A 21,663-nucleotide genomic window follows, 5' to 3' on the forward strand; every position below is an offset into this window, starting at 1 on the left:
TCTTCACTTAAAGATTGTGGATGACGGTCAAAAAAAAAAAAAGTGCAGTTTTCCTTAAAATACTACATGTTTAATAAAACACAAACTACAAACTAACCAAGAACACCAATCGTGTCATTAGTTTGTATTTTATAGTTACAAGATACTAAACGGTTCTCATCTTCATACATTCAAGACATACATTGTAACATTGTAAAAACATCCCACAAAACATTTTTATTGGAAAGACAATTTAAAACAGAAACAATTTGTACAGCACGGCATCACCATATCAGTGCACCAGTTACTTTTTTCCAACCGGAGGCGAGTGCCACACAGCAGAGCTGGTGCGTTTAAAGTAGCGAGGTTTGCTCTTATAAAAGATGTTCTCCAGCTTTGGTGCCTCAATTGTTCCGAAGAAAGAGTCCAAGTCAGGAGGATTGTAGTACTGTTTCATAATTATCTGCTGTAGATTGTGACCTGGAAGAATGACAATATTCAATTTAGACAACATGTGCTCTAACACAGTGGTACCGCCAATACAAGTTAAAAGTCAGTTTAAAACTACAAGACTACAATATATAGGGTTCTTCTGGTTGAAATAAGTGTTAAAATAATCAAATATAACACAAGTCACATTTACAAATATAAAAAAATATATATGTTTATCATGCAAATAGGTTAAAGCAGGGCTGCTCACTTTTTCAGCCTGTGAGCTGCTTTTGAAATGACCAAGCCCCAAAAGATATACCCCCTACTATAAACACAGAAAATGTATACAGTATATTTACCATATTTATAAATATGAATATTTATGTACGTTTAGGCCTGTCACGATAATCAATATACCGATTAATGGAACGATAAAAAATTGAGGTTGATCATTTTCAGCGGCCTCGATAAATTGACATGTGCATGCATTCGTGTTTGTATTCCTCCCTTCTCTTTTATACTGGATGAAAAGAGGGTTCACTCTGCAGCAGTCTGTGCGTGTTTGTGCTACAGTGAAATGAACGGAAAGAGTGAACCCTCCTGTCATCTCCTCCCCCTGTTTGTCCCTGTATGTGGAGGCGCGGCTACCTTGGCTAGCAGTAAATTAGCCTCATGAGCCAGCATACCCTGACATAAATGACAGCACAAAAGCGATAGTTTCTAAGGCAAAGGCCACATGCCCAGTGTGGGAATATTTCGGTTATAAACACAATGAACAAGATGAACACAGACGAACTGAGATGTTGCATTTGTTCGAAAGTAGTGACGAGGAAGGTGGAAAGGAGCCTTCTCCCCGACAGTCAGTCTGTATCGCTCGCTAGATTGCAAAAGAAATCCAACATTTCGGGAAATGCTAAAAATGTTTGAAAGACAGTACTTCAAGAAGCGAAGCAAAGCCATCAAACAATTACATGTTTTTTTTTCTACATAACTACTCGTTACAAGTGAACAGATAACTTTGGTTTATATAGGCATCGTACCACTGTGTTAGCTTATCCGTAACCACAATAATAAAGATGAAAGTTGCATCTCCATGTGTAGCTTGAGACGTCTGTTGACGATTTAATCTTTGCCGCAGGGAAGCAACAGCGAATCAGGGAGCTGAACGTCAGCTGACTGATCATATGACATCTACCAAGTGACGTTTATGTAGTCGACCCACACTACCTTCGCGATCTACTGGTAAACTTAATGGTCACTCCTGGGTAAAGCAAAGCATACCTTCTGCCCAAGAGGGAATAGGCTTTCTTGGAGCAGACTCGTCATCGGTAGAATCATCACTGTTTTGGTCCATCCCATAGTCTTCTGTGTTTTTAGACAGAGTCATCGTTGTGTTGCCGCCCTTTGGAGTGATGGAGTACGATTGTGGGGACTTCTGCCCAGGAAGATAAACACACACTTTGTGAAGGTTTATACTATCAAAATATATGTCCAATGTGTTGAAACCACAAGCGTGTGCTGTGTTGCCAAAAGTTGGGCATAGATAGCACCGGTGTTAGCTGCCTCGATAGCACTGAGCGGCGCCGGTACAGCCGCACTCGTCGCTGTTGCCAGTTGGCATATTACTCACGTCGAGGGTCATCGAATGTGTAGATGTGATTCAGAATGAGGCAGGAGTGGAGGTAGAAGTGGTATAAACTGTTTACTCTCCACTGAACAAAACTTAATGTCATCTCAGTTACCTACAATCACATGACCTAGAAACGGAAGTTTGTGGAAAAGTGCTGTTGTTTCCCTGAGCAGCTCCTTCAGCACCAGACTGTTACACCCACGGTGTAAGAAGGAGAGGTTCCGCAGGTCCTTCATACCGACCGCTGTCAGGCTCTACAACACCTGCACCACCTGAACCATGTTGTAGACACTATGCTTTCTCTTTACTTGTCTTGCTGCTGTAACAAGTAAATTTCCCCGCTGTGGGATAAATAAAGTACATACAACTACAACAGTGTGACCTGCCACAATTAAATAAAGTTAACATTAAGTTGTTTTTTTTTTATTATTTATGTTGTGATCTTCTTGAGCCACTTGATTGCATTTATTTGTGTTGTGACTTGAGTTGCAGGATTAGTAACAACAGATGATATTGAGAGCTGCATTTTATTTACAATGTATTTATTTAGAAATAATTCTGTTATTTTTTTGTAATATGTTCCACTTTCATCGTGTTATATATGCTTTAAAAATGACTGTTTTGACTTGCCTTGTGTTTTTATTTTCAATAAACATTTTTGAGCTGTAATTGTAACAATGAAAACGTAAAACAGATTTTTTGCCCAAGGCTATCATACCGCCAGATTGTCATACTGGCCCATGCCTAGCTAGTATATATGTATAATGTGCACTAAAGTGGAAGTTAAGTAATGGAATACCTGAGTTTCCACATTTACCTCAATATCCACAGTAACGTTAAGGCTACCACCTTTTCCTGTAGGTGTGGTCCTTACAGAATGCTGAAAAGATTACGAGAAAACAAAATGCAAACATGTCAAATCATTAAAAAAAAAGAAAAAATCTATCATAAAGCAGAGTTTAAAGGTTTATGCCCATTAATAAGGTCTTTTAAACTTGTTAGAAAGAATAATATTGTAATAATAATATTGTTGAAACAAACCAGTGTCAAGTTAACTTCTAGCATCACATAGGATGTTCAATTTATAGTATCTAAGCCTTTATTTATATTTAAGGGAAAATTGATTGTTACCTCGATATCCACGGTCACATTCAGGGCAGCAGCAGTCTTTAAAAACAAAAAGTAAAGGAGAATGTTATAAATCAGTTATGAAGACAATTCAAACAGAATACCCATGGTTTATGTCCCATTGGCCACACACAATTACTAATACCGACAGCTGTCCATTCACTGGGGTTTAATAAAAAACAAACAAGAAAAGTTGTGTTTATAAATACCTTGTCTTTTCTAAAAAAAAAAATCATATATGCCAATTAGTATGTTAGATACCTGTGCATTGGCAGCCTGTTGAGCAGCAGCAGCAGCAGCAGCAGCAGCAGCAGCTTCTCTTTCTTTAGCAGCTTTCTCCTCTGCAGCTAACCTCTTCTGCTCCTCCTGGGGGAATATAAAGGCTTTGTTATGTACTGTATGTATGCCCTTTGGAGTGGGGTGAGTGCGTGACTTGCAATTCTCTCTCAAAACAGGGCAGTACCTAGGGGCAGTTTTTTCCTGAGAGTGAGCATAAAACTCATGTTGACTAGCTGTTCAGCTTCCTGTGCAGTACTATTAAACAATGGCAACTTTTAAAGTGACATCCAGATGGATGTTAAAGAGCAATGGAAAGATGTTGGAGCCGGAACTATTCTTTTTTTAACAACAGTCACTTTTATTGTACATGTTACGCTCCTGTGATCATGTCAAAGTATCCTTGGGGAAGATACTGAACCCCCAGTTGCTCCTGAAGCTGTGTCATCAGTGTGCTAGCAGTGTCAAAGCTCGTTGATAGGCCTTGAAGGTGGAAAAACACGATACAAGTGAAAGACTCATTTATCATTTAAATGAATGCAGTAACCAGAGTTCTTTTTGAATTAAAATGTCTGAACGTCTCCATGAATTTAACTTGTTTATGAATTTCTCACATGGCTATTTTCAACTAGTATATAAATATCAAACCATTCAACTTGAATATACATTTTATGAAGTTTCTTAACACAGGAGTGCTTTCACAAAAGATGTTCACTTTTGGAAAAAAAGCTAGTGACAAAACATTTCCACATAAGCTTTGTTTACATGTGAGTGAGTGTGTGATGCTGTAGGCACTTAAATATGCACCAACTTGGGTGCAGAATATCAAACAAGCTTGTAAAGGTTTGTTCATGAAAAAGTACACGGGCCAATAGAGTGTTGTGTGGGTTGAGAAAGTCGCTTGACTGTTGCTAAGAGAGATGAGCTGTGCAAATGAATAAGCTTGCCTCTTGCAGGCGTAACTCCCAACCTTCATTTACACCAAAACATCAGTGGGCATCCTGAAACGCTCGGTAACATTGGTATGAGACAGATGTCATTTATTGTTTGACTTCCCTGATTCTGGGGACACATCATCAGTAGTGTACCTTTGAATCAGTGGGCGTTTGGGCCTTTCAACACTAGACAACCTCATCAAAGGCGGCCAACTACAAGGGGATCAAGCCTGAGCCTGTGTCCCATGTCCAATCATGAATGAATTGTGACGAGGAGAGATCGCATTACAGTTATTCTGTTATGTTCCCTGGACTACCTCAATCGTACCAAAGGATTCTGGATAAGTGGCCCTGGTCTCCTCACCTGTATTCTTTTTTCCTCAAGCGCTTTTCTTTTCTCCTCCAGCTCTCTCATCTCATTCTCTCTAGCTGCTCTCTCCAGTTCCCGTTGCAGAGCGAGAGCCTTCTCTCTTTCAGCTCGCTCCCTGAAAACAAAGATTGCATTAGGTATTGATATCATGAATTTCTCTGTACCAGAAAAGCTACACATAGAATGCTCTCTGCAGACTGAAATCTGAGTAAACCGACAGCTCTCAAGATGAACAGACATGCCTTGACATACAGTATATGGTAAAGTCTTACACATGTATGTTTACTTTGGCTACAAATAGCTGGCTGTTAGTCAAGCTGACATCCACGTGTTGTGTGGAAAGTATATCAGTGCTGTGTTGCAAGTCAGAATCTTTGTCATGCATTGCTTGTCCACTAACAACACTAACATAACAATGTTATGATCCGAGCTCGATATCACCTTCATCAAGTAGTCTTTCCTTCATTGCGTCCCGTGTCCATTGTCATACTATCAGATATATACCACATCAACTAAAGCTCATTTCCATTCACTGACGACCGTATTAAAAAAAGATGGCAACCTTTCAGCTGCAGCTTGTCGTTCTCTCTCCAGCTCCTGCTCCCTCTTCAGCTCCAATGCTCTGCGAGCTTCCGCCAATTTCCGAGCTTTTAATTCCTCCTCCTTGGCCTTCTTAGCCAGCAACTCTTGCTGCCGCTTCTCCTCCTCCTAATATTGAAAACACAATACGTTTTTATTTTTATTTTATTTTTTTATTTATTTATTTTTTTAAATCAGGACACCTCATGATGTAACTCTTACTTCTGAATCTCTCCACACAAAAAGGGTGAACATTTGTCAAAACAATTTGCTGTTATATGGTGGTGCGGTTATTAAACAGCAAGTTTGACCCCAAAAGTTCGATTGACTGGAAATATCAAGAATCATCATGAAACTTGGGACACCCCATTAGGGGACAGACAAGCCTGTCCGTACAAATTTGCCTAGATTGGTTGAAAGACATGGCCACCATCAATCAAACCATCTTTACAGGGGCATAGGTGGGATGCGGCTAAGTGCTCATGCAGTAAGTCACTGACCATTTGTCTAATGACTAGGATCTACTCCTGATCAAACTTTTACGACCTGTTACATTTTGTACCGTTGGATCTTACAGAGGTTAAAAATGAAAAAAGGAGAAATGGGAGTGAGTGCAATTTATTGCAACCAACAATTAAACAGAAATACTGTTCATAATCTGATCAAAAATTAAGACCAAAGCTTAAAAATAAATAAAACAGAATCCAGAAGAAATAAAAATATCCAAAAAGAACTAGTTGCGCCATTCTTTTTAAAATCGCCTCAAAAATGGGTTTGGGCATGCTTGATGGTAGTGTTTTCAGGAGGCTTGTGGGAATTTTGCTCAAGGTGGTGAAGATGGTTGCATGGAGGGCATCCAATATCTGGAACTGATGTCCATTTTTGTAAACATCCCTTTCCATCCATCCTCAAATGTTCTCCATTGGATTTAGATCAGGAGAGGTTATTTCTCTGGAAGAAGTCCTTTGTCAGGTGGGCATTGTGAACTGCAGCATGAGAGCCTTCAGTCATGAGGGAAGCCCCCGCAACATCTCCACTTTGCCAGCTGCCAATTAAATTTTGGTGCTCTTGTGCAAATTCCAAACAGGCAATTTTGTGACGTTGAAGGAGACGAGGCTTTTGACGTTTTTTGTTCTTAAAACCCTTCTCTCACAGATGCCATCTGATGGTTATTGGACTCCACTAGGCACTAGTAACAACGTTCATTTCAGCCGAGGATAGTTCCGTGTCTTGACAGGGCCAGTGACATTTTTTGGGGTCTACCACTTGACTTTTGTTTGTTCCATAATCCTCAGGATCGTTTTAGAAGTCTGACTGCATCTAACATCAGCAAGAGGCCTTGCCTATGAAGCTCAACCATCTGACCGCATGAAAAAAGAAAAGCTTTTTTGCCTTTGCCATCAAGAGGTCATGACTCAGTGTGAACACCTGACAGAAAATCACAATGAATTCACATTTTTTGGCCTGTGCTCTTTTGCATTTTGAAGCTCTACTTAGAGGCTCCTTACAGAAAAACTGCACTTTTTTGGAATTTTGCCCATCGTCCACAATCCTTATGTGAGACATGAACACATGTCTCTCTTTTCTGTTCGTTCTATAGATATAAAAACAGTTAAGAGAAACCTCATTGCTGCACTTAATGGGAGACCGCTTTTAAAACACCCCCCAAAACCAACAAAAGGTTTTCTATGAATGCTGTGACAATGTAGTAACAGATACATTCATGATAACATGTAATACTTACAGTCATTTGTCGTATTTTTGTGCTTTTCAGCATTACGGGAACTTCCTTCCTGGGCACATTGATTTCACATAGCAACATACAGTAGAAACGCCTACACCTAGCATTAATTTTTTCCAAACTCAAAAACAAAAAACTTAGCAGCACCAATAAGTAGCTTTACCCGTCGGTAATCACCTGAGGCATTGTGAGCACGTTGTGATGCGCTGCGGGCGGGTATGTGGTGAGACTAGTAGCTAGCCGGCGTGGTGTGGCAAGGTGTCAATGTGCCAGTAACTAGTTAGATCAGCATAACAGTGTTAATAATAAAAACAATGTCGCTGTAGCTTGGTTAATATGCACGTCACATATATGCAAATGGTGTGTTGTTGGCACTTTTTGGATTTTTTTCCCCCAGAAGGCTTTATAGGCGGACCATGTGTTTCCCATTACGTGCATTCTTAGCTCTGTCTTTTTATCCGTTTTTATATCTTTAGAACGCACAGAAAAGAGAGATGTGTGTGTATGTCTCACATAAGGATTGTGGATGGTGGGCAAAATTCCCCAAAAGGTACAGTTTTCCTTTAAGATGCAACAGTGCAAAATGTAAATTCTTGCAGTTTTTCCAACTGGTCTTAAAATTTTGATCAGGAGTTTATATAACTGAGGAAATGTGTCATTTAGAGTCGCAGCAAAACAGATGAAAGTGTTCTCTTACTGCTTGCTGAATCTTCTTTCTTCTAGTTTCTTCTTCCAGCTTACGTTTCTGCTCAAGCTCCTCCAGACGTTTGACGGCAATTCTCTTTTTGGCCCTTTCTTCAGCCTGACGCTGCATTCATGGACCATCAACATTGAAAATTGGCACGACACGTTTTCATTGGACTTGCCATAACGAAAAACATTAAAACAAAAATGCTTACCTTGTCATTTTTCTCATCAATATTGGCCATTTTTTGTTCAACCTTCTTTTTCTTTTCTTCTTCCCTCAGCTCTTCTTTCACTTTGGCCTCAAACACCTTTCTAAGCCTCTCATCCCTCTTTCTGTTGAGCAAACGTAAAGCCATTTAAAACAGCAACAACATATTGGACAAAATTTAAGATGGTTCTGATTATTTTGAGCATCAACCTTTTGTATTCCTCTTGTTTCTTTTTCTTCTCCTCCTCCATTTTCCTCATCCGTTCCTCTTCTTGTTCCTGCTTCTTTTTAAGTGCCTCCAGCTTTTGACGCTCTTTAGCCTATGAATGCAAAATATTAGTTTAATTGAAAAATAGAATAAAACACTGAAGCAGGTGGCAAATGTATTTTAAAAATATTGGCACGTTCACATGCTGAAGTAAGACTAGTTGATAATATGAGGCTCGTGTTGAACCATGACAGACATGATCTGGCACCAGGTACAAACGGCCAGGTTTTCCTCCAATCAGGGCGTACATGGGTGTAAACATCGGGAGCGAATGGAGTTTAAAACCTAGCAAGTCCTGCAGTACTGTATCTCAAAAGCCAACTGTCCAATGAGAGGTTCCACATGAATGATGAGGCAATACCAGTGATACAAGATAAGTCCATCAAAAGCCTTGGTCGCTGGCACAACGTACACCTCAAAGACACCAATAACGTGAAGCAACTCGAGGAGGATACAATCACTGGCGGGAAGCAAATTTACAACACTGCGCACCCAGGGAAGCTGAAGCTGTAGTGCTTCCAGTTTGGACTGTTACCTCGTCTCATGTGGCCCATCACTATGTATGGGGTCACCCTATCCCATGCTAATTGATTGGGATTATTATTAACCAAATATATGCTGAAGCAGAATTCAAAGAAATATTTCTTTGATGAAATATATGTATTGTAATATTACAGTGGTGTGAAAAGGTGTTTGCCTCCATCCTGATTTCTTTTTTTGTGCACGTTTGTCACACTTAAATGTTTCAGATGGAACAAATTTAAATATTAGTCAATGACAACACAAGCGAACACAAAATGCAGTTTTTAAATGAAACATTTTATCATTAAGAGAGAAAACAAATCCAAGCCTACATGGCCGTGTGCGGAAAAAGTGATTGTCCCCTAAACCTAATAACTGGTTGGCTCACCTTTACCAGCAATCACTGAAATCAAGCGTTTGCTATAGCTTGGAATGAGCCTCTTACAGCACTGTAGAGGAATTTTGTCCCACTCATCTTTGCAGAATTGCTGTAATTCAGCCACACTGGAGAGTTTGAGCATGCACCGCCTTTTGAAGTGTCATGACACAGCATCTCAATAGGATTCAGGTCAGGACTTTGACTAGGCCACTCCAAAGTCTTCATTTTGTTTTTCTTCAGCCATTCAGAGGTGGACTTGCTGGTGTGTTTTGGATCATTGTCCTGCTGCAGAACACAAGTTCGTTTCAGGTTGAGGTCACGAACAGATGGCCGGACATTCTCCTTTAGGATTTTTTGTAGAAAGAAGAATTCATGGTTTCATTTATCACAGCATTTTATTCCACGTCCTGAAGCAGCCCCAGACCATCACACTATTTTAGTGTGGGTATGATATTCTTCTTCTGAAATGCGGTGTCCCAGATGTAATGGGACACACACCTTTCCAAAAAGTTAAACTTTTGACTCGTCAGTTTGAGTATTTCCCCAAAGGTCTTGGGGATCATAAAGATGTTTTCTGTCAAAATTGAGATGAGCCTTAATGTTTTTTTTGTTCAGCAGTGGTTGTCTTGGAACTCTGCCATGCAGGCCGTTTTTGCCCAGCCACTCCTGGCTCACTACTGTACTATGTTTACGCCATTTATGGATAATGGCTCTCACTGTGGTTTGCTGGAGTCCCAAAGCTTTAGAAATGGCTTTATAACCTTTTCCAGACTGATAGATCTCAGTTAAGTTAGGTTTTAACAGAGGTGGCTATCAGTTTTTCACAGAAGGCCATGTAGGTTTGAATTTTTTTTCCGCCCTTAATAAAATGTTTCATATAAAAACTGCATTTTGTGTTCAGTTGTGTTGTCATTGACTAGTAAATTAAATTAGTTTGATGAACTGAAACATTTAACATGCAAAAAATAAGAAATCAGGAAGGGGGCAAACACTTTTTCACACCACTGTATATACAGTAATGTCTTGCTACTACAAACCAATAAGCCCATGACAGTATAAAGAGCATGGCACTGATTTGAAATCTACTCCAGCCATTACACATGGGCTACATTTAGACAAAAGTTTGGCTTTGATGCGGAAACGATATTTCATAAGACTGAAGCTTTCGTTTAAAAGCATGAGTTTCTATGCCGATAAAGCCATAGAATGTCTACTAATGTCACCACTGAACTTGACTACGATGTCTGCCATCTCATGTGAGGCACCATTTAAAATGAATAGTGATCTCTCAGAAAATGTAATCACTGACCGAGTATTTTTCTAAGAAACCTCTGCAGAAGCAGTAGAGGCAGTGGAGGAATGTCACGCCACAATTAATTCAGTGTCATCATAGAAAAATACAAAATGACTAAGCTCATAGTAACATCTTAATTTTGGTTGAAGAAGAAAATTACTGAGGTCAACAGGTGAGATTGTCAGCATATTGTAAGGGATGGGGCTGCTATGCTAAGAAGCCACAGAAAATGAGCATACCGTAGGTGTCCCAAAAGATACCATAAGCCAAAAAGTGCTGTTAGAGATAAGTGTGCAAAAAGCCTCTCATGTGTGGATGCTGCAAAGGCATTGCCCAATCAGAACAGACAAATGGATGAGACTGTGCGTGTAAAAGTTAGCAGTGGGAAGGGGACATTAGTTAAGTTGCAAATGAGGCACACTAAGTCAAGCTAGCCAATGACAAGAGACCACCAAACACACAGTGCTGAGACACTTACCACTATAGGTGTGCTCAACTGGAGGACAGATTAAACACAAATACAAAATAATAAAAATATGTTTCAGGAAACAGTACTCATTTAAAAAAATAAAAAAGGTAGATAACCAGAATATCCAAAAGCATTATCATTAACAAAACGTTATACAGGTAGTATATACGTTTACTTTGAAAGTACTGTGGAGATTCCGAAGTTGAGCTTCCTTAAAATTGTACAAAACAGATTGACAAAAATTTAAGAAAGTTGTTCAAGCTTTTTTTTTTTTTTTTTTTGCAACGTGTATATTAGAAGCCTCAACAAGGATGACAACCAAAAGCAGTAAGACTTCAGCGGCAACCATACAGTACAGTCTTTTTTGTATTAGTGATGAACTTTTTACACAACATAAGAACGTTCAAAAGTGTGATCTGTCATGGGTCATTAAGTGAAGACTGTTTCACAGTTTTTATGTCTTACTAAGATCAATAACCTTTGGTAAAATTATTTTTACACTTGTGATGTAAATGTCTTGTCTCTGCGGTGACAGTTTGACCCTGGAACAGATGAATTCTATTTAATGTATTTACAATCGAGTACAATGGTTTCAAAACCTAATTTCATCATCTTCAAATGGACTTCAGAGGCTCCACTGTTCTGAAGAGCTTATCCAGCAGGTGTCTACTTTTGCAATGGTGGGGAGTAAAACTGACCTTAGGATCAATCTTGAGTGGTGTATTGTGCTTAATGAAGGACTTCATGACAGTAGTACGACTGAAGGAATTTGGAGTCATCACCAGCCTCTGATTCTTCTGCACAGTGTGGAGGAAAGACCTCATATTCGGTCTGACGGCCTGTTGAAAAAAAAAAAAAAAATAGATAACAGAATTCAAGAACAGCCATTTTTCACAGCAACAACTATTTGTGTGTTTTTAATTTATTTGACTTACACTGTGACTCTTCTTGGGAGGAGAGGATCTTTTTGGACCTTCATCCACAGTATCTGGTGCTTTGCGTTTGATGCTCTGACTTAACCTATAAAAACAGGATTTTTTTTTTTTAAGTCAATTACCAACCAGTGATGGTTCATGAAGGCCAAATTAGTGGGCTCCTGCTTACTACTAAACCAAGAAAACAGGTCACGTTACAGGAAACATTATGACAATTTCAAAACATGCACTCCTGTGTTGCTTGTGCTATTATTTTTTCTGATAACTACACCACAGATGAAGCGCTACAAAATTCAGTATGTTGACAAGCACACATCTGTGAAATTTGACTAAGATTGGTTGAAAAACATGTCTCAGCTGCAAATGTACATGAGAAGGAATTCTACGAGTCACATTGTAGCGTTGATAGAGCGGCGTTCTGCGCATGCAGGCGTTGGCTCGGCGGGAGTTTAAAGTTGGTTTAACGGCATACCGCCCGGGCAAAGCTGGCGAAGCAGCAGTGGTCCAGCGTTCAAGATTTCTGCGTTGGCCTAGCGGACCCAAGCGTCCATGAACTTGCGTCTAGCGGCGCCAAACTTAGACTGGGCGTTGTTGGAGCGGTGATGAACTTTGCCGTGGCGGAAAATTGCACGCTCCTCACCGCTCGCAATATTTTGTGCAGCTCAAAACTTTCGGAGCGGTAGGAGGGACCATCAGCGGTGGCCGAGCGTTTACGCCGCTGCCTTAACAGGGGCCAACTTCTGTTAAATGGTGGTGAACGGTTACGAGTGGTGATGAATTTTTTTCACTGCTCCAGGAACGCTACAGCAAAGTTCGGGCGGTGTGACCGGGCCTTTAGCTTGAACAGCTACTAGCAATGTGCATACAGCGCTGCGGTAGCACACACATGCAAGAGAGAGAACTGGTTTCCAACAACATAATCTATGTATGTTAACCTGACTTTTAAAAAGCTACACAAATTAACTGGTCGTACATGCACGAGTAAACATTTAGTCGCACAATGCAAACATTTAGCGGTTTCATTTCTTGCAGTGGTAGACACACATGACTTTTGACACGCACAAGCGATTTAAATCTTTTTTTTTCCCTTATAGTCTTCTGGGCACCATGTAAGGGGGCGCTGATTTTAAAGATAATGTCCACGGTATTGTACATCTAATATCTCACTGTCTTAACAGAGGCATCAGAATAGGAGACCAAGTCAGCTGGGGCTGCTGTTTCCAAGCTTCTGATTGACCAAAATGAGCATGACAGCCGGTCAATGTGCGTTTATGTGGACATAAACGCATGAGACATGAGGGTTTTTTTAAATAAACACTGCAGTGGGGGAAATGTGCACATTTGAAAATATCTGCACTTGTTTGGACAGAGCCTTTTTTTTTGTTGTCAATAGATGTATAGTAGTGAATGTATTTAACAACACAGTCTCACATACGCGCAACTCACCTCAAACTTGTCTGCTGCCCGTCAGTGACAACTGAAACAAAAAAGGCAAAGCTTTAACAAAACATTAAGTTACCTATCCTCGCCTCCATGGCGGCAAATAAACTACAAGTATCATCATCACTGGAGGAATTCACCCAGTCACAATGGCCAATTATGCAAATTTGATTACATCATTTAGCGCCTCCCCAAGACCCACTGCCACAATTTAACAACAGACACGTGGGAAAACCCTGTAGCTGCATACCGAACAACTAAATGTACAACATTTTAAAATCATGACTAGCTACCTGTTTTCTTGACCGGAGTGCTCCTGTCAGGGGTAGCAAACAGCGATGGCGGGGCCAGTTTGGAGGAGTTAGCAGCCACAGAACGAGTAACACGAACCTGAAATGGTTGTGCACTCTGAGTAGACTGCATATGTGCCTGGGTGACACAAGTTATATTAATAAAAGACATTAGACAAATGGCCACTGGAAATGAAGTGTATAAATAAGAGCCATCACCTGAGGAGAAAGCTTCAAACTGTCAGCCACTATAACTTCTGGCTCAGCCCTCACAACTTCGGATGCTCTATAGCAGACAATTTAAAAATATAAAATTATTCTATTAATAAAATGCGTATTTAGTCAGACTTGTTTTACATAATGACTTTATTTTACTTATTAAGTTTTAGGACTCGGCATGGAAAATATTGTAGTACTCACACTTCTGCAGTCTCTTCCACAGACTCATTTGAAACATCTGCTAGAATCAGAAAAAAACAACAACAATGTAACAAACATACATTAACATTTTTTTTTTTTTTTTTACACTGACTGATATGAAGTCTTGATGTTTTGCAATGAGTCCATCCATCCAATTTCTACAACGCTTGTCCTCATCATCCTCTTCCACTTGACTTTGGGTGGGGTACACCCTTGACTGGTCGTCAGTCAGTCAATCGCAAGGCACATACAGAGACAACCATTCACATCACATATACAGTACAGTGGTGTGAAAAATTGTTTGCCCCCTTCCTGATTTTTTTTTTTGCATGTTTGTCAAACTTAAATGTGTCAGATCAAACAAATGTAAATATTAGTCAATGGCAACAACTGAACACAAAATGCAGTATTTAAATTAGACTTTTTATTATTAATGGAGAAAATAAATCCAAACCTACATGGCACTGTGTGGAAAAAGTGATCCCCCAACCCTGTTAAAACATAACAGATTAATTTAGAACTATCCGTCTGGAAAAGGTTCTACAGTGTTCCCTCGTTTAATGCAGGGGATATGTTACCAAAATAGCCCGCAATAACTGAAATCTGCAAAGTAGCCAACTTTGACCTTGCCTTTTTGTCCTGCCGCTGTTCCGCTGTACTGTCGTGTTTTTGTATCCTTGTTAAAACATTATTGCTGCAAGAGAATCCAAGATTCATTTACAAGCTAGCAAGCAAGCAAGTTAGCGATGACACAGGAGACATGGCAGGACGGCACGAAACAGATTGACAATGACCTACAGCCAATCAGGACGCAGAAAACAATGGGCAGTGTAAAGCCATTTCTAAAACTCCAGCAAACCACAGTGAGAGACATTATCCACAAATGGCGAAAACATGCAACAGTGGTGAACCTTCCCAGGAGTGGCCGGCCAACCAATATTACCCCAAGAGCGCAATGACTCATCCAAGAGGTCACAAAAGACCCCACAACAACATCCAAAGAAATGCAGGCCTCACTTGCCTCAGTTAAGGTCAGTGTTCATGACGCCACCATAAGAAAGACACTGGGCAAAACCGGCCTACATGGCAGAGTCAAAGACGAAAACCACTACTGAACAAAAAGAACATTAAGGCTTGTCTCAATTTTGACAGAAAACATCTTGATGATCCCCAAGACCTTTGGGAAAATACGAGACAAAAGTTTAATTATTTGGAAGGTGTGTGTCCCATTACATCTGGTGTAAAAGTAACACCGCATTTCAGAAAAAGAACATCATACCAACAGTAAAATAATATAGTGGTGGTAGTGTGCTGGATTGGGGCTGTTTTGCTGCTTCAGGACCTGAAGACTTGGTGTGATAAATGGAACCATGAATTCTGCTGTCTACCAAAAAATTCTGAAGGAGAATGACGAACAAATGGCCGGACCATCTGTTCGTGACCTCAAGCTGAATCAAACTTGGGTTTCTGCAGCAGGACAATGATCCAAAACACATCAGCAAGTCCACCTCTGAATGGCTGAAGAAAAACAAAAAGACTTTCTTGTCAAAGTCCTGACCTGAATCCTATTGAGATGCGGTGGCATGACCTTAAAAAGGCGGTTCATGCTCGAAAACGCTCCAATGTGGCTGAATTACAACAATTCTGCAAAAATTAGTGAGACAAAATTTCTCCACACCACTGTAAGAGACTCACTGCAAGTTATCGCAAATGCTAAGGGTGGCCCAACCAGTTATTAGGTTTAGGGAGCAATCACTTTTTCACAAAGGGTCATGTAGGTTCTGATTTTTTTTCCTCCCTTAATAATAAAAACTTTCATTTAAAACTGAAAAACAAGCGATAAAATCCCCCATCGCCCCCCATTCTCACCATCAACGTTGCTGCTACATGATGAGTTGCCCATGCGAGCTTCCTTCCTCTTCATCATGGAGCGTCGCGAGGAACGGCGCAGAGACTCCTGTGTCATACTGTGACGCAAGCCTGCCAGAGAGTGACGCAGCTTGAGGGAACACCTCACAGAGCTCCGTCGGGAGCTTCTGGAGTTGCCCGCAATGGCAATTTTAGCTGCTGTACGTCCAGGAGAGGACTGGGGCTGTTTTTCATGTTCAGCAGATAAACGTTCTGATGCAGGGATGATAACGACAACATTGGGTGATGGGATCTTGCTTGTGTCACATGGTTCATCTGGTTTGACATCACTGTTTATATCCACACCTTTATCCTCAACCAGCTCTGGCTTTTTATTACACTCCTCTACGCTGTCACAGCTTCTAGGAGGCTGGCTCACGTCCTCTTCTACCTTGGTTTGTTTGTTTCTGCGAGTAGTGCGTTGAGGTCGTGGGCTCCTTTGACCTACAGAAGCTTCTTCTTCAGCAATGAAGTTCAGTGACTTGACAGAGGAACTTCCAACATTACTGCGTCTTCCCTTAGAGAACCTGCATCACCAGAGGAAATGCTTACATAGCAATAACAAGAGTCACAAGAGTGTGGCAAGAGTAACAATACATCAGGTTTTAAGAAATATGGAAAAATTAACACTGCAGTGAACAAACCTTCTCTTGGCTTGACCTTCTTCCTGGCGCCCAACAGACACACGCTTCCTGCGGCTATTCTTCTTTTGTGATGGTGTTTTGGGCATTAACTCTGGCTCAGTATTAAAATCCCTGAAATTTTAAGACAGCGCCATTAGCAGAATATTGAAGGCAATACCATAGTGTTCATCAGATGATGATGTCTGTGACAACCATCCATTTTTTACACCGCTTGTCCTCATCACGTAGTGCCCTATGAAATCCGTTTTATTTTTCCCCCCTAAATTTTGTTTTTTCCTATTTAATTAAAAAATATATATATTTTTTTACACTTATGAACAATTTAGAGTCTCAAACTAGCATGCATGTTTTTGGGATGTAGGGGGAAGCAGAAATACCCGCTGTAAACCTACACAAGGACAGGGAGAACATGCAAACGTCACACAGATGTTCCAATCCCGATTCAAACCTCTATCTCCTGACTGTGAGACTGACGTGCTAACCACTATATCACTGTGCAGCTCTAACACATAATAAATAAACTATAAATAAAATAAATCACCCACCTAGAGAACATGTGGTTGGCCTCCTGATGAATCTCCCCAAGCCACACCATGTGGACATTATTAATGTCACAGACAAATTCTTCTTTTCTTTCACTGAACATCTGCATGAGAGACTGCATCGACGATCGTACAGAGCTCATGGTGGCCGCTGGTTGAGTTAAAAGCTCTCTCTGAAACAGACATTTGAGAAATATAGAATGATTGACAAAACCATTATAAAATCCACAACAGGCTACACTGTCCCCACCAAATTCACGTGGAAAACATAGAAAAATGCATTTGTGAAGCTTTGTGAAAGTACATACACACAAATATGAATGCCCTAAAGCAACATTTTCGTAAGTGAAGAATAGTGCTCTTTGTTGGTAAATACCAACACACAACACTATCATAAAACACAACAGAGAGTCTAAGGGGGTATTCTGCGAAAGTGGTTCAACCAACCCAGGCTTTGTGCTCAAGATGCAACTCAACAAAACCTAAATTCCCCAAACAAATCTGAATGGCATTGCAACTGTGGTTGTCAATTAACTTTGTCAAGTTCTCGGCTTTGTGCTCACATAAAAGGGGGCGTTTTAATGTCATTTTATTCTACTTCTGCGCAGAAATGAACCGATCGCAGGTGGTGTATTTTTTTCAAGATGAGCAAGTAATTATTATGGAGCATTATGAGGAGTTAAAGATTATTACTGCCAAAAGAGTGAGGGAGGACAACTGTCGTCATTTTTGAATGATGTCTATTTTAGACAGTAAAATCAGTAAAATATGAACAAATTAACGCAGTTTTCTTATTTTACTGATCTCAATAATAGAATTTTGGTGTGTGTTTCATTGAAAGCGAGGCTGAGTGTGCGCAGGTTGTTTTTTTTTTTACTGACATGACAATAAAGACTTTTGACAATTCGTGACTCACATTGCGAAAATGTCTCGCTTATAGATGGATAATATCCAGGAATACTAGCTGCCCTACCTTTTCTTTCTCTCCATGTCCCCTCGGGGGCTCCGTAGGTTCTCAATAAATGGTGACGCAACCTCCAAATTAGTTAAACAGTGGCACTTTCATAGTCTATTTTAAGATGAAAGCCTGGACATACCATGGTCGGGACGAGGTTATGAGTTTAGCCAAGAAGTCGGGAACCTTTTTAGTTAAGACAGCCGTGAAAGCCACATATTTTAAGATGTATTTCCATGAGAGACATATCATATTTTTTGAACACTGAATACAAATAAATGTGTACATTTTTAAGCGAGACCAACAATTTTAGAATATAATAAGTCTTTGTATTCCTTTTAACATTAATAACGTTATCCTGAAGCTAACCAATAGTAAATAAAATACTTCTTACCATTAATGCAACTTTTGGTGCTGCATGGTTTTGCAACGTCCTTTTCTTGCTTTTCGCCTCCATCTTCAAAAGGGTTGGCTCTGCAGAATTAGCTAGCCGATTGTTTGATCAAAGGAGGGAAGTTTACTTCTTGACCTCTCAATAACCCAAGGAGGCTATTGCATTATCCTATAATAATAGCGTTTTGGTGTCTGACCTGAAAAATATGAAGGACAGCTGGGATTAAGGTCTGGCCGCTAGCATTGTGGTAGAAAATAGATGGATGGATTAAAATGCATTAATAAAACGTTTATATTTTGACTTTTAACACTGATTTCTGTAATGTCTTACTTTAAAATTTCCGCAAAAAAAAAAATTGTGTTAAATGTCAGAGCCAGATGCAGTCATCAAAAGAGCCACGTATGGCTCCTGGTAGGTTCCCTACCCCTGGTTTAGCCTAAATTACCACAGTGATACAGCTGCCTTAAAAGAGCACTACCTTCACGAAACAGGCAAGTCTGGCTTTCTACTCAACACAGCTCGCTAACCCACTAAACTCACTTGCAGAATACCCCCTAAATTAAACCATTTACAACCAAATATGCCCAGGGGCCCATTGCACGAAAGTAGGATTCAGACATGCATGATAAATGGCTGGGCTGAGATCAACCAACTCCAAACAGGGCTTAATTGGTTGCACACCCCAAGCCAGGATGAGTAGACACGGATTAATCTAGCCAGGTGAAACCAATCCCGGATCAGTGCGCCTACGCGGCTTCCTTAAATAGACCCCGCTATCAATCACAGACTCACCATGACAACGACAGCGGTGTACTTTGTTTGTTGGTCCTTGTTTAACAAATCACGAACAGTAGTGTACACTATATCTCTCTACTCTTTATTAGCACATCACCATTACTCGCTTGTAGCTTCAACAACGTGCATACTTACGGTTTCTTCTCGAGCGCTAAGGCTTCTGGGTATTGTCGTACACATCCACATTAACCAACACAATTAACATCTCCGAAAACGTAGTCGCACTGTGATTATGAATCTGTTTAAATTGTAGGTGAAATTGACTGCAGATGTTAGTGAAATTGTGTAAATGTAACTCCAACTGACAGTATAACTCTTGTAGATGTGCATTTCCATTTATGTATATGGGATATGTACTTTGTATAGTGTGAGTAAATTACCTAATAAATGATCTCTTGATTGCGACATCATGTAAAATAATTTACGTACAATGATGGAAATGAATGATACTTGTTGAAATAATGACAGGGGGTGTAGTTGAATGTGATAATGTGTAGTGGGCAGTGGAATAATTATTGGTTTGCATTTATGGTGACTACTGATTGAGGTAAGGGATGACATTGAATTAGAGCTGCAACAATTAATCGAATAATCAACGGTTAATCAGTTACCCAATTAGTCGACAACTATTTTGGTAATCGGTTAATCGTTTTTTGATTTAAATATGTAAATATCCTTTGATTTCAGCCCCTCAAATGTAAATATTTTTTAATTTCTATGAAATGATGTCATCCATGAAAACAAATCTCATTATCTTTGTGTTTTGGCTAAAACAAGATCACACATATCAGCTTTGACTTTGGAAAACAGTGATGGGCATTTTTGTCTCTTTTCTGATATGCTGAGGTCCCAACTACTAACTGTAGGCGGTTGCTTCATATAATTAATTTGGTCCATCTGTGGCATAGCCGATTAGTCCATTAACTGCTTCCATTTAACAGCTTCAGATCAATCGACCAAGAAAATTATCATGATTGTATTTTTGTGTACATTTATTGTTTTACTGAAGCTATTTGACATTTAGATTTTGTATTATTAAACATTATTTTAACAGAATATTCAAGAGGCAACTTGGTGTTTGGTCACTTGATCTGTCAGTTCAAATCTTCTATTTCTCAATGAAACGGTGGAAATTAAAAATGTGTTCCCCCCCCCAAAATAGATTAATCGAAATATAATTGACCGATTAATCAGTTATTAAAATAATCGTTAGTTGCAGCCCTAGATGAAATAGATCCTGGACCTTAGCCTGGTCTACAGCAGACTAACGCCACACAATAAATCTCCATTGTAAGAGCCAGGATAACCAAGATATCCCGGCTTAAGCCCTTATCCTAGTTTTGTGCAACGGACCCCATGTCGTGTTCCAACACACAATAAACTCAATTTAAACGTAAACACTTGTTTGAAGATAACATTCTATGCTATGGACAAGCAGATGACACCGGAAGTCACTTCATTGTTGACAAAGCTTAGAATATGGACACACAAACATCCATACGAACAGCATCAAACTCAGTAAGACGTTTTAATCAAAATAATCCTTATGATCCAAAGTGTCATTTTGTCTAACCTACGATGTGGATAGATATGCACGCGTGCAGCCATCGTTTTCACATAGTACACATCTCATAAATAACATGGTCTATGCGATATTCAGCTATGCTCTTATATTTAAAAAAATATACACCATACACCACTCAATTTAGTAGCAAACATGAGAGGAAATTATGAGTATTTTACGGAGCCTTTTTCTGCTGGCGGCAACGGCTTTTTACTGACGCTAACTTTAGCCAAAGCTAATCGTGCTAGTAAAATTACATTGTTTACCTTTACATTAAATTGGAGTCACCGTCAATGGAATCCAACGCCTGCTGTTCCGAAAACTGTTAAGAATGATGCTCTGATTGGACCGAAAAATAAGGTTAAAAATCTATGAAATAACACATACACGACGTACAAACACCTCCTCACAGTGAACATGCACTCTCCACACTGACAAAATCTAACCGTTTAAATTTTCAAAACTGCATCCACCAATCCAGAGTGTGGGATTTAATGACGTCAGAAAGTATGTTTGCTTTCAGGACCAGGCTCCTCCAGAGGGGCGGACACCTCGGGAGAACGTGTATAGTGTTTGGGATTAAGCAATCAGAATCAGAATCAGCTTTATTGGCGAAGTATGCCTACACAAAAAAGGAATTTGACTTCGGTTAAACAACAGCCGACACATGCAAATGTAATTCGGACGAACCTCAACTGAAAAGGAGGGCGTGGTTAGATTGTTGCTCAGATTTAAATGAACAAATCCAATATGGGCCGGGATAATCTTGACTCCTCCCACTCCACGCCGACAAAAAAGGGAACTCTTCTTTATTCTCATGGGTATCGTAGATTAGAAAGTATGCTAATATGGAAATTAAAGCAATATTCTGCTATATTT

The 21,663-nt window shown here is 39.9% G+C and overlaps 1 protein-coding gene across 6 annotated transcripts; it reads right to left on the reverse strand.

Annotated features, from left to right (window-relative positions):
• Positions 1 to 140: 140 nt before the first annotated feature.
• On the reverse strand, positions 141 to 21,219 carry LOC129181931 (inner centromere protein A-like). Of its 6 annotated transcripts, XM_054777721.1 has the most exons (23): positions 21,051 to 21,219; positions 18,426 to 18,505; positions 17,080 to 17,249; positions 16,535 to 16,645; positions 16,197 to 16,417; positions 15,852 to 16,103; positions 13,983 to 14,022; positions 13,782 to 13,848; positions 13,566 to 13,701; positions 13,279 to 13,309; positions 11,833 to 11,917; positions 11,596 to 11,736; positions 10,907 to 10,924; positions 8,176 to 8,285; positions 7,970 to 8,090; positions 7,768 to 7,878; positions 5,313 to 5,458; positions 4,745 to 4,865; positions 3,431 to 3,535; positions 3,173 to 3,208; positions 2,859 to 2,921; positions 1,693 to 1,846; positions 141 to 459 (listed from the first exon to the last, which is right to left on the reverse strand). In XM_054777721.1, exons 2-23 carry the CDS (start codon positions 18,486 to 18,488, stop codon positions 284 to 286), a joined length of 2,478 nt encoding a protein of 825 aa, XP_054633696.1. In that variant the 5' UTR covers positions 18,489 to 18,505; positions 21,051 to 21,219; the 3' UTR covers positions 141 to 283. The 6 variants fall into 6 exon arrangements, with proteins under 6 accessions (XP_054633696.1, XP_054633692.1, XP_054633694.1 ...); XM_054777717.1 differs by having other exon boundaries at positions 13,983 to 14,019; positions 15,852 to 16,417; XM_054777719.1 differs by having other exon boundaries at positions 13,566 to 13,662; positions 15,852 to 16,417.
• Between the last annotated feature and the right edge of the window lie 444 nt (positions 21,220 to 21,663).

The sequence above is a fragment of the Dunckerocampus dactyliophorus genome, chromosome 5, assembly GCF_027744805.1.
Source record: "Dunckerocampus dactyliophorus isolate RoL2022-P2 chromosome 5, RoL_Ddac_1.1, whole genome shotgun sequence".
Classification (NCBI taxonomy): Eukaryota; Metazoa; Chordata; class Actinopteri; order Syngnathiformes; family Syngnathidae; genus Dunckerocampus; species Dunckerocampus dactyliophorus.